This window comes from Octodon degus, unplaced genomic scaffold (assembly GCF_000260255.1).
Source record: "Octodon degus isolate 3935 unplaced genomic scaffold, OctDeg1.0 scaffold00010, whole genome shotgun sequence".
Lineage (NCBI taxonomy): Eukaryota > Metazoa > Chordata > Mammalia > Rodentia > Octodontidae > Octodon > Octodon degus.
The window spans coordinates 27,783,504-27,794,821 of NW_004524586.1; the positions used below are offsets into that span (position 1 = coordinate 27,783,504).

An 11,318-nucleotide genomic window follows, 5' to 3' on the forward strand; every position below is an offset into this window, starting at 1 on the left:
TTTTCTCAAACCTGCCATCTTAAAAAAAAATAAATCTATTATATGCTGAATTGTGGATTTGCTCTTGATCTCCCTGCTCTATCCTGAAAAGTCCTCGGGGAGTGTAGGTATTATTATTATTATGACTTCCATCCTTAGATGAAGTTCAAAGAATGTGGGACACTTGACCAAAGATTAGCCAGCAGCTAGGACCTGAGGAGAGCTGCTTTAGAGCGGGACGCCTGTGCTTCTCCCTGGATCACAGCCTGGTTTAGGAAGGGCAGAGGGCAGCGAAGAGGGCAAGTGCTGGGCTTCATTTCACAACACCAGCTTCCACTGCCAGGAAGCCATGTGACCTTGGGCACTGGGGCAGCAGCGGCCAGCTCCCTCCACGAAGGTCCTCCCACGCGAACCGGATGACCCGCATGGGGCCACCAGGCCCGGCCACCCGCTCGAGGCGGGGCCCACGTTCGGGCGCCTTCTCCAACCTGGCGCGGCGCAGGGAAGCGCACTGGAGCCGTCGGGAACGGTGACCGACGAGGCCCCCTGCACCCTGCACGGTGACTTCTCCAGGCTACCCCACCGTGCACCGTCCGGGCACACCGGAGGGTTGGGGTGCCCCTGGCCAGCTGGGCCCGAGAGCGCCGCGTGGCAACCCGGGAAGGCGCCTGGGCGCTTAGTGTCGTCCGGGCCCCTTGCACACCCGCGGCCCCCGGGGGCGCGGCCTCTGCCCAGCTCCAGGTCCGGGTCCCCTCGGGCTGCGGCGCCGCGCGGGTTTCTAGACCTCGCTCGCTCGCCCAGGCAGCCCCCGAGGGAAGGGTGCGGGGCGGCCCGACCACGCCCGCGGCGCGTCCCGGCGCGGCCTCCGGGGAGGCTCCCGCCCGCCCCAGGTGCCGCGGCCGCCGGTAGGTGCGCGGGGATGATCTCACCCGCGCGCTCGGCGCCAGGAGGAGGAGGAGCGGGAGCGAACCCAACTTCCGGGTAGTGCCGCCGCGAGCCCCGGCATCTTGCTTTTGCTTCCCCTCCCCCGTGTCCCCCTTGCCGCTCCCTCTTTTCCTTTGATTCCCAGCCCCACCCGCCAAAATGAACAGCTCGGACGAGGAGAAGCAGCTGCAGCTCATCACCAGCCTGAAGGAGCAAGGTAGGCGGGCCGGGGGCGCCAGGTGTGGGAGCCGGGCGGGCGCTGCGGGCTGCGGGCTGCGGCAGGTGCGGGCCTGGCGGGCGCGCTTGGCCGCCGGGTCGCCCTGCGGCTCCGGCGCAGTGGGGAGGCGCCTTGCGCGTAGGAGAGCCGAGGATGGGGCGGGCGGGCCTGGGAACCGCGAGCCGCCTCGGCCCGCGATCGGGGTCGGGATCCGGGATCGGGGTGGGGGTGGGTACAGGGATGCGGCGCGGACGAGGTCGGGGCACCGCGCTCCCACGCGGGACCGCGGCGGCTCAGCTGGTCTTGCTCCTAGCGGAGGCCCCGCCCTGGCGCATTTCTGGCGCCCCTGGGCCTGTGGTGTTGCTTCACAACCTTTCCAGCTTTTTGGGGTGTACGGTCTAGTTCCTCTTTCTTTACCCAGCTGGGATTTTTCAGCCCAGGATGTGTTTTGATCGCTTCCCCTTTTTAGCAATTTATTAGTCATTGGGTCAATATCCCGCCCGTGTCGGGCTTCCTAAACCAAGACTGTTTTCGCCTGGGGTAGGAACACCAGGCCCTGTGCACACGTTTCTCCGCTGCTTGGCAACTATGGATTATCCCTTTAATAAAGAACTGCTTCAATCAGTCATTTTCGTCAGTTACCATACTTGTGAACAAAGCCAGACCAGAGAGCCAGTGCTCACCTAATACATTTTTAAAAATTATGATTATACTGACCAAAGAGTGGTTTGAAAATATAGGTCAAGAAGGAGCAGAACCATCCAGATTTGGGAAGTGAAAGTGGTCGGGGACAGGTACTTTTCTGAGGGACTTCCTGTCTAAGGATCCTGCTCTGTGGCTAAGCTTGGGGTGTAGTCCCATTTCTTTGGCTTTACCAGGCTTGGCTTGTGTCTTCCCTTCCTTGGATCTGTGATGAAGGAAACCCTCCCCAACTAAAGAGAAGGGTTAACTCAGATGGCGTCATGGGGTCCTGTCCAGGACTCTGACCTGTTGCTCCTGAACACCCAGGAAAATCCATCCCGTCTGAGAGGCTGCCTGGATCCCTGTGGAATCCCTGTGAGGGCTGCATTGTGTGTGCTGGGGAAGTTGCTTACCCTCACTGAAGCGCATAAACCTGTTTTCCGTGATGTCTAGCACCTAGAAAGTGCTGAGTGAATGTTTATCTCTTTGACTTTCCCAACGCTTTGGTCCCAGACTAGTCTGAAATCCTAAAGTTACAGGGACCAACCAGAATGTCTTTATCTGGAATCTCTCAAATGTTTCAGTGACAGCTATATTCTGCCAGTATTTTAGTTTTTGATAACATCTATCCCATAATTTAAAGATTCTTGATTCATATTCCAAGATGTGTGGCACTTTTATTATGAATAATATCAGTGGAAATCAGATCTTTAGCTGGATGGTTAGTCTTCCAGTAGTAGTACAATAAAAAATTACCCCCTTTCAGTCTGTGTGTAATTTTAACTGTAGGTTAACAATACAGATAGCTAATAAATTATTTTTATTTGATTTTTGGAACACATTTTCTGTCTGTTAAATTAAGGGCTGAGAAAAAGGGAAGATTTCCAACTTTTTGGCTCTTTATTTTATTGGAAAGTAAACTTATGGCGTTGGTATTTTTAAGGCTATGTTCCGTTGATGAAGGACGTATCAGACGTAATAGAACAGTTAGCTTTTGGAGTTTGTGTCACTGGGAGTTGCACCCAGGACCTTCACACTTAACCAGATTCCCCAACCCCCATTAATTGTGTTTTGAGACAGATTCTTGTTAAGTTGCTAACTTGTGATCCTCCTGCTTCTGCCTCCCTGAGTCCTGAAGATTCTAGTATCTGCCACTATGCCTGGTGAAATTTGTTTCTTAAAACTATAGTTTTTTTTTTTTTTTTTTTTTTTAAGAATATTGAGTTGGTTGCACAGATACTAGGATTTTTTTTCACCCCACCATGTGATTTTTATCCGCAAACCAAAGCATTTGTTTGTCTTCGGATCATTGCCTGTGCTAACAGTTGGCTTATTTCAAGAGTATGTAATTGTTTTTGAACCTGTGGAACAAACTGTGACGCTTGTGACATAAGAGAACAGCTCAGGGTGCTTACCGATATTCTGATCAATTTTCTAAGCTCAGGGTCTTTACTCTTAGTTAACATTGAGTGTGATAAGTCCATTTTTCCTATTTAATGTGAACAAAACCATTACTAACTACTTTTTCTTTTATAATGTTGAATAAATGTATGTTTTGTTCCTTTAACAAATACCTAGTACTTACAGGAGAGGCCTGTATGCTGGACTGAGGGAGTACAAATAGTGAAGTTGGTGATTCTTGTTTTCACAAAGTTAATCAGATTATCGTTGATCAAATAATTCTATAAATTAGTGCACACTGCCATATTTTTCTCATATAAATTCTTAGAAATGAAAGTTTTGGATTTGAAAGCATGCACCTATAAAGATTTGCTAAAGAGTGCAAAATGCCTCCCCAATGGCTGTAGAATTCACGTGCCCCCAGCAGTGCCCATAGCCTGCATCTCGGTCAACACTGGGGATAACACTCTTTATGAATTTGACGGCCTGACGAGTTTCTGAATTTTTGCCAATCTAAGTAAGTGGACACAATGGTACCACTTACTACATACATCGCCCCGGTTATTAGTGAAGTTTGCAGTCTTTTTACCTATTTATTGGGAGGGTGGACCTCCTCATGTGACTCCTTTTGAACCCATTCCCCACAGGGGAAGAGAAATTAGGCTCCTCTGTGCTGTCGACTGCAGGGCTGACAGCAGCCCTCCCTCGTGTGAAGCCATCAGTGGTGTGGTGAATAAGGTTGCTTTTGACAAAAGTTGTGAAATGTCATGACGGAGACTGTCATAATATGAACAATCTCTAATTTATACTTCCCATTCCCTAAGCTCCATGTCTTATAAATCACACCCACTTCTGAATTACTTCAAAACATTGTATGTTCCCTTCTAGTGAATGGTATAATTAGCTATATTATGTCTTTCTAGAAAGTTATATTATGTCCCTTTAAAAAAAATTAACCAGTGTGTGATTGCTTATGTTCAAGCAGATGTGGAGGTAATGAGGTAATTCTCTTTTTATCTTTTTTGGGGCTTTATTTTCTTGGACTGATTGACATCTTTAATGCACTGAGAAATGGCAACTTTGGACACTATTTCCGATGCATATTTCCTAGTTACTAAAGTGGACATTTTCCTTACAAAACATCATACAATTTACTCCCCGCCAGAACTCTGTCAGAAAATGACAGATTTAGTCAGCATTTGTTTAAGGTGCCTGATTTTCTGTGTAATTCATTCAACCTACATGCGCTGAATATTCATAGCCAGGCACTGTGCTAGGCAGACCTTGCTCCTGTGGGTGAAGATCTCCTAGTCTGGCCTGTCCATTCCAGGAAGTGTCTGATTGGCCTTGCTGAGGTCAGAGATTCAGAATCCTTGGCCAGGGGAGCATCTTGATTGCCAGTCTCCACAAGGACCCCTGGACAGGAATAGTTGACTGCACCACAGGGAGGATGCGGCCTGGGCTGACACGAGTAGTACGTTCCTCTTAGATTATGATGTACCGCTCCGTGTACCATGTCATTGGGAAGTTGTTAATGGAGTTTTGAAGAGAGTAGTTATCACCTAACATAATGTTTTTTGTTTATTTTCTTTCTTTGGTGGTGGGGATCAAACCCATGCTAGACAAGTGCTTTACCATTAAACTATAGCGCCAGTCCTTGTAAGGATGTTGTAATGTAAGACCAGACAGTGACAACAAAAACCTAAAAGTTATAGACTGCTCTTGGGCCGGTACTGTCAAAAATGGATTTCCTAGTGTAAGATGGTTGTTTTCTAAAGCAAGCTTACCTTTTTCCATGTTTAGGACTAATATCCTCTTCCCCAAGTTATTGGGCTGCTGCTTAAAGTTCAGATGGAAATTCAGTCAAGTTTATTCTGAGAGCCGAGCTAGTAGGGGCTTCTTGTATTACCTTGACTTTTGGGTCAGAAAATAGCTGGAGCATTATTTTTACAAAAGGGGCCCAAACTGGTGCTTGCCACAGTCACCACCTCAGTCTGAAGAAGCAGAGCCATTGTGGGGCGGTTGTGGATTCCTACAGTCATTCTGTAGAAAGCAGTTTGGAGTTAAGTGATTTCCTTGGTTTCAAGTGCAAATTTGGCTTTATACCAGTGTTTTTCAGAGTGTAGTCCAGGGACCAATTACCTTTGAATCACCAGGTACTTGTTAGAAATGCAGTTTGCGCCCCAAAATGGAGAACCAGTGCTGCAGAGACACCAACTGGGCAGCTCTCCAGAAGAGGGGCACGTGGCTGGGGCTGAAGAACTGCGCGTTCGAGTCAAAAGTCTGCTTTGTGCTCAGTGCTTCCCTACGTGTGTGTGTGTGTGTGTGTGTGTGAGAGAGAGAGAGAGAGAGAGAGAGAGAGAGAGAGACAGACAGACAGACAGACAGACTAGGGATTGAACCCTGGGGGCTGGTGCAGCTAGGTGAGCACCCTGTCATTGAGCTTCATCTCTTTATTGCAAGACAAGATCACACTAAGTTGCCCAGCTGGCCTGAAATTTGTGATCCTCCTGTCTCAGCCTCCCATGAAGCTAGGATTACAGGTGTGTCCCACCACACCTGACTTACTTTTGTTTTCAGAAATGCTAACTTATAAAAATAAAAAATGAAAAGTATAATTATCTGTTCCATCTAATCTATCATTTCTCAGTCTTTACTGTCACTCTCCTAGGGATGCTTTAAAAACATTTTATGTACTGTGGCCTTTTGGAAGGACACAAACCACAGTAGTATCTGTAATTCTGCTTTCTTACCTCATTGAAGACAGTATCAGCCCTCAAGGATGGTGCCTTCTGTAATTCTTGTTCTTCAAACTTATCTAATGTTGTTTGTTGTATTTCCTTTCAGAAATGATATCCTTCTGTGTGTGTATGTATGTGTGTATATAAACATATATATAGACACATACACAGAAGGATATATATAGATATACAAATTTTTGTCACCTAATGTATAATTTCATTTAAATCATTAAAAATTGTATAGCATTCTACCCTGGACCTGCCGTATTGTATTTAATGTCATCTAGATGGACACTTGTGTTTTAGGTTTTTTTCCTATTAAAGTAAAATGTTCCTAGTAATGTACTAAAGTTGGAGACACCAGTATGAAAAGTTAGAGTCAGCAGTACAAACACATATGTAGCTTCACTTCGATGCAGGTGGTTCCATATGAAAATATTTATACAGTACATCCATATATTTGAATTAGTGTACACAGGTGTGTTTTCCTGTTCTGTCAGCTGAGAGATTACAGTGGTACCACTAGCAACGCATCTTGAATTTGGGTTCTGACACCCACCTCCAGTTAAAGGAATAGGATTTCTAGGAGAAATGGCATATTCCAGGATTAGAGCAGGAAGCACGCAAGCCTGGCCCATGTCACCATACCGGGAAACTAGGGAAGTGTTCAAATGGCTAAACCCAGGAGTGTTAGGTTATATGAAAGAGACATAGGGACCACCAAGAGGAATTTCTTCTTCGTCCTCGTCTTCGTCGTCTTCTTCTTCTTCGTCTTCTTCTTCTTCATCTTCTTCGTCTTCTTCGTCTTCTTCTTCTTCGTCGTCGTCGTCGTCAACTCAGCCCACCCTGGGGACGGGGCTGGCGCGGCATGTGGTGCCAGGGATCAAACCACAGACCCTGTGCGTTTGCCTAAGCAGGTGCTTTAGACCACTGAGCTATCTTACCAACCCTAAGAGGAACTTCTAAAGGACAAAGATGGTATAATTTAAAAAACCAAAATATGGGATTATAATCTAAAAATACAGTAAACATTCTTAAGTCAATGCTAGTGGAGATAAATCTCCCCTACAGAAAAATTCCAAATAATTTACATAGATGCTACCCCTTAAAAAGTATATAACTTTCCTCATCTTTAAGCCTGGCTGTCTATAGTAACTCCTTTCCAAAGATCACAATATCGGGCCGGGGAGATAGCTTAGTAGAATAAGCACTTGCCTGGCAAGTGCAGGGTCCTGAGTTCAATTCCCAGTACCACACCAAAAAAAAAAAAAAAAGATTACAGTATGGAAAAGGGGGACTAAAGTAACTTTGTAGTGGACTACTTCAATGACCCAGTCCATGTCAGCAGTGATCAGTCATATTACTGACGTGTATTTTTGATACAAAGCAATGAAAGTGGCACTTATCTCTGTGATCTTGTCCTAAAGTCCTATCAGTCCAGTCTATTGATGAGGAAGACAGTAGACAAATCCCAGCTGAGGCACAGTCTACAGAGTACTTGACAAAGTACTTTGCTTCTCAAAACCTTCAAGATCTAAACCCATGAAACAACAGTAAAAACCTGTCAAAATCTTAACAAGTAAAGAAAACCTGAGAAACTGCCATAGCCAAGTAGCGCCCAAAGATCTATGATATCTGACTGGGATGGGAGCCTAGAACAGAGAAAGGACATTAGGCAGAAGCTGAGGCACTCTAGGGACTTTGGTTCATAAAGTGCCAGTACTGGCCCATTAATTGCAACACATGTATTATTCTAATGCAAGATAGTAAGAGTCGGGGAATACTGGGAGCTGTGTTCAGTTACCCTCCAGTACCATGGATTCCATGTCTTCAAATTCAACCAACTTCAGATAAAAAACGTTGGAAAAAATTGTACTTGCACTGGTCAAATTTGTACTTTCCTAAACAGTGTGACAACTACTACTGTAGCATTTTCATTAAATTATATATTATAAGGATTCTGGAGATGATTTAAAGAATTCAGGAGAATGTATACAGGTTATGTGGAAAGGTATTTCACTTTAAGGGACTTGAGCGTTCTTGAATTCTGTATCTGCCATGGACCTAGAAGCCATTCCCCATGGATATTGAAGGAAGATGAAATTTGTTCTGCTTTTAGATTTTACTCTTCTTGTGGTGCCGGGGATTAAACCCAGAGCCTTGTCTATGCTCAGTAAGGCCTCTCCCACTGAGCTGCATCCCCAACCTGTAGATTTTGCTCTTTAAAGCTATTTTACAGTTAGGTTTTGCTTTAAAATGTAGAAGGAACATAACCTGCTCTCTCAGCGTATGTTGCCTTCTGAGCTTTTTAACCATTAAAGCACAAGTTTTCAAGGTTTGGTATGGTGCCATGGCGAGAAATAGACCAACGTCCATTAACTGACTTCATTTTGTCTTATATCCTTCCTGATAAAAACCCAGGTATGGCTTTGTTTGAATATGTGGGTTTTTTTTTTTTTTCTTTTTTCTTCTTCTTTTTTTTTTTTTAATTTTAGTACAGGGTGTACAGGGTCTATAGGGTCTCACTACGTAGATTGGACTCAGTGATCTGCCTGTGTTCAGCCTTCCAAGCTCCGGGATTACAGGCGCATGCCACCACACCCAGTCGCAATCGCAGTCTCAGTGTGCTGGGGAGGGGAGGTGCGGGGGGGGGGGAAGGCCAGCACGGTAGGCCGGGGATTGAACCCCTGGCCCCTGCATCTGCCTAAGCAGGTGCTTTAATCTGAAAAGAGAACTGTCACCTGACTCATCTTCCCTCCATCCTCATTTCTACTATTATTAGTATTTTGATTTAAATTAGTGTGGCCCATTTGTAAGAATTGAGGAGCCGGTGGTGTTACTGTCACTGAAGCCCACTTTTACATTAGGATCTACCCTTTGTGTTGTACGTCTGTGGGTTTAAGCAATGTCCGTTGTGTATCTATCATTACAGGGCTAATGGAAGAGTTCACTGCTTTAAAAATTATCTCTGATTTACCCATTCTTTGCTCCCTCTTGCTGTCTCCATAGTTTTGCCTTTTCTATCATGTCATACACTTGGATTCATACTGTATTTGGCCTTTTCTGATTGATTTCTTTCACTTAGCAATATGCATATAAAGTTCTATCTTTTTGTGGGCTGATAGCTTCTCGGTCTTTTTTCATCACCGAATAGTATTCCTTCACACGGGTACGCCATAGCTTATTCATTGATGTATTGAAAACCTCTTGGTTTGCTCCCAAGTTTGGGTAGTTACCTGCTGTACACACTTATGCAGTAGTAAGGTGTGAAGGTGTTCCTGTAGTGTGTGGTTAGATCATGGGTCCTGTAATCAAGTCTGGTAAGCCTGTGTCCTCAGGCTGTGACTTCACAAATTCTTGTCTGTTTTTCCTTCATTTCCCTCCTCACGAGAACCATGAAGGCTCAAAGTGGCTGGTCTTGAGTAAAACAGTTTCTTCTGAAGTCAGACCTGAAGAAGACATATTCTGGGCATCTTTCAGAATACCTACTTTATCCTCCTTCTGCTAAAAGTATAAGGGGATTTGATCTTCACTGTGTGGAGTTGGTAGGGTTCCGGAAGGCCAAAGTATGCTTCAGTCATGCCCGTGCCTTGCACATTTTTAACTCTCAGACTTGTCCAAACGGAGCCTTCAGGAATTTGTCAATTACAGCTTAGGTTTTGCTGTCTTGCTACTAGAGCCCGAGGAGGTGTCAGCTGCTGCCACAAATTGTGATCCTCTTACCTACCTGTGTGTCTCCAGCTTTGGCTGTGGCAGGTTGACCTGTGACCTCAGTTCTCTAATGAACTTAAGAGTTGTTGGTTTTCAGTTTGTTCTACTTTCTGTTGTTACGACGGAGTTCTTTATAAGCTCCTTCCGGGCCAGACCAGAAACCAGACACACACCCATATCAGAGATCCTCAGTTTCCTTCTTTTTTGTTGGTTAATTTGAAACCATTAATATAGTTTGCTGAGAGTACTTCTTAAGCATCGTTAATTCATTAACACTGAGCTGTGTGTTCTCCGAAGTATTTAGTGAATTTCACATATGCCATAATTTCTTCTGGGATATGAAATCTGTCACTTTTGTTTTTTGATCAGCATTTCTAGCAGTGTTTTCCCTGGCTTTTGTAATGATTTAATTAGCAAACGAGTTATAAATGACTTCTCTTTCTATTCTGGCTTTAAGAGGAGGACCCACTGGGGTGTGTGCAGAGGGGAATTATGTCCTAATTGCGCAGTGTCTTTTATGCTTCCTGTCCTCATTCCCCATTAATAAGGTTTTGCAGATACGGACTCAATGGACGTAGAGCTACATTAAATCTCCCAAGGCAGTGTTTTTCTGGTTTCATTTGGTGACTGCTTAAAGTTCTTTTTTTATCAACCCTTTTGATACAACATGATGGGAGAAAACTGTACTGTAGGGAGGAGAGCGTGTGCCCTTTTGGAATTTTCTCATGTGAAGACTGAGATCTCGTCTCCTCCTCAATTTAACACGGATTTATCAAAGGCCTACTGTATGCCTGGTGTTGTGCTAGATGTGGGCATCTGGGTGAATAAAGACATAGTCGCCACCCTGGAAGGATCATTTTCCTTTTTTTGTGGTACCAGGGATTGAACTCAGGACCTTGTGCTTGCCTGACAAGCACTTATTCTACTGAGCTATCTCCCCGGCCTGCCACTTTCTGATCTAGTACTTTGTTGCATTGCCATAGCAGTGTTCATTGACGTCTTTTTGCACGAATGACTTGGGGACTCAGTAATCATGTTTCCCTTTTGTTTCCTACTAGGGGCTTTAATTTCTCTTTGTGTTTTAGGTCTTCATTTCTAAAATGGGGCTATTTGATGCACAGATTGTTTTGTATCATGAATTTTTTGTGATCCGTTCATTCAGTAGAAGTGTGGACACTGCTTGGTCCTCTGCTGAATACGAGGCATGTTGCCATCAACCGAGTGGGAGAAAAGGCCAAAAAATACAGATCTGTGTGCGGATAACTTACATTATTCTGTATACACATGGCTCTAATAAAGATACAGATGGAGTATCCATCACCCAAAATGTTTGTTTCAGATTTTAGAGTGGGGTGGTGGTGGAATATTAGCATAGATTTTACCAGTTGAGCATCTGTAATACAAAAATCCAAAGTTTGAAAAGCTCCCAAATCTAAAACTTAGGCACTCAAAAAGTTGCAGATTTCAGGTATTTGGATTAGGGATGCTTGACCTTTATTTTTTTTATTTTACATTAATTGATATTTTATTCTTTTTTTTTCAAAATTTTATTGATAAACAGCAGTGAGACAGTTTCAAATCAAATCGGAAGTACAGATTCAACAAATAACACACTGCATATATTCTTCTTAGTGGTTAATTGCTGTACAAGATGCGGACTTGAG

The 11,318-nt window shown here is 44.5% G+C and overlaps 1 protein-coding gene across 2 annotated transcripts in view; it reads left to right on the top strand.

The window, feature by feature from the left end:
• The first annotated feature begins 802 nt into the window (after positions 1 to 802).
• Shtn1 (shootin 1) overlaps positions 803 to 11,318 on the top strand; it is a 112,256-nt gene continuing 101,740 nt past the window's right edge. Inside the window, exon 1 of one of the 2 annotated variants that reach the window (XM_004625647.2) lies at positions 803 to 1,120. In XM_004625647.2, the coding sequence (XP_004625704.1) occupies positions 1,063 to 1,120 (58 nt within the window). In that variant the 5' untranslated portion in view covers positions 803 to 1,062. The remainder of the gene's footprint in view (positions 1,121 to 11,318) is intronic. The other variant, XM_023709001.1, reaches the window with a different exon arrangement.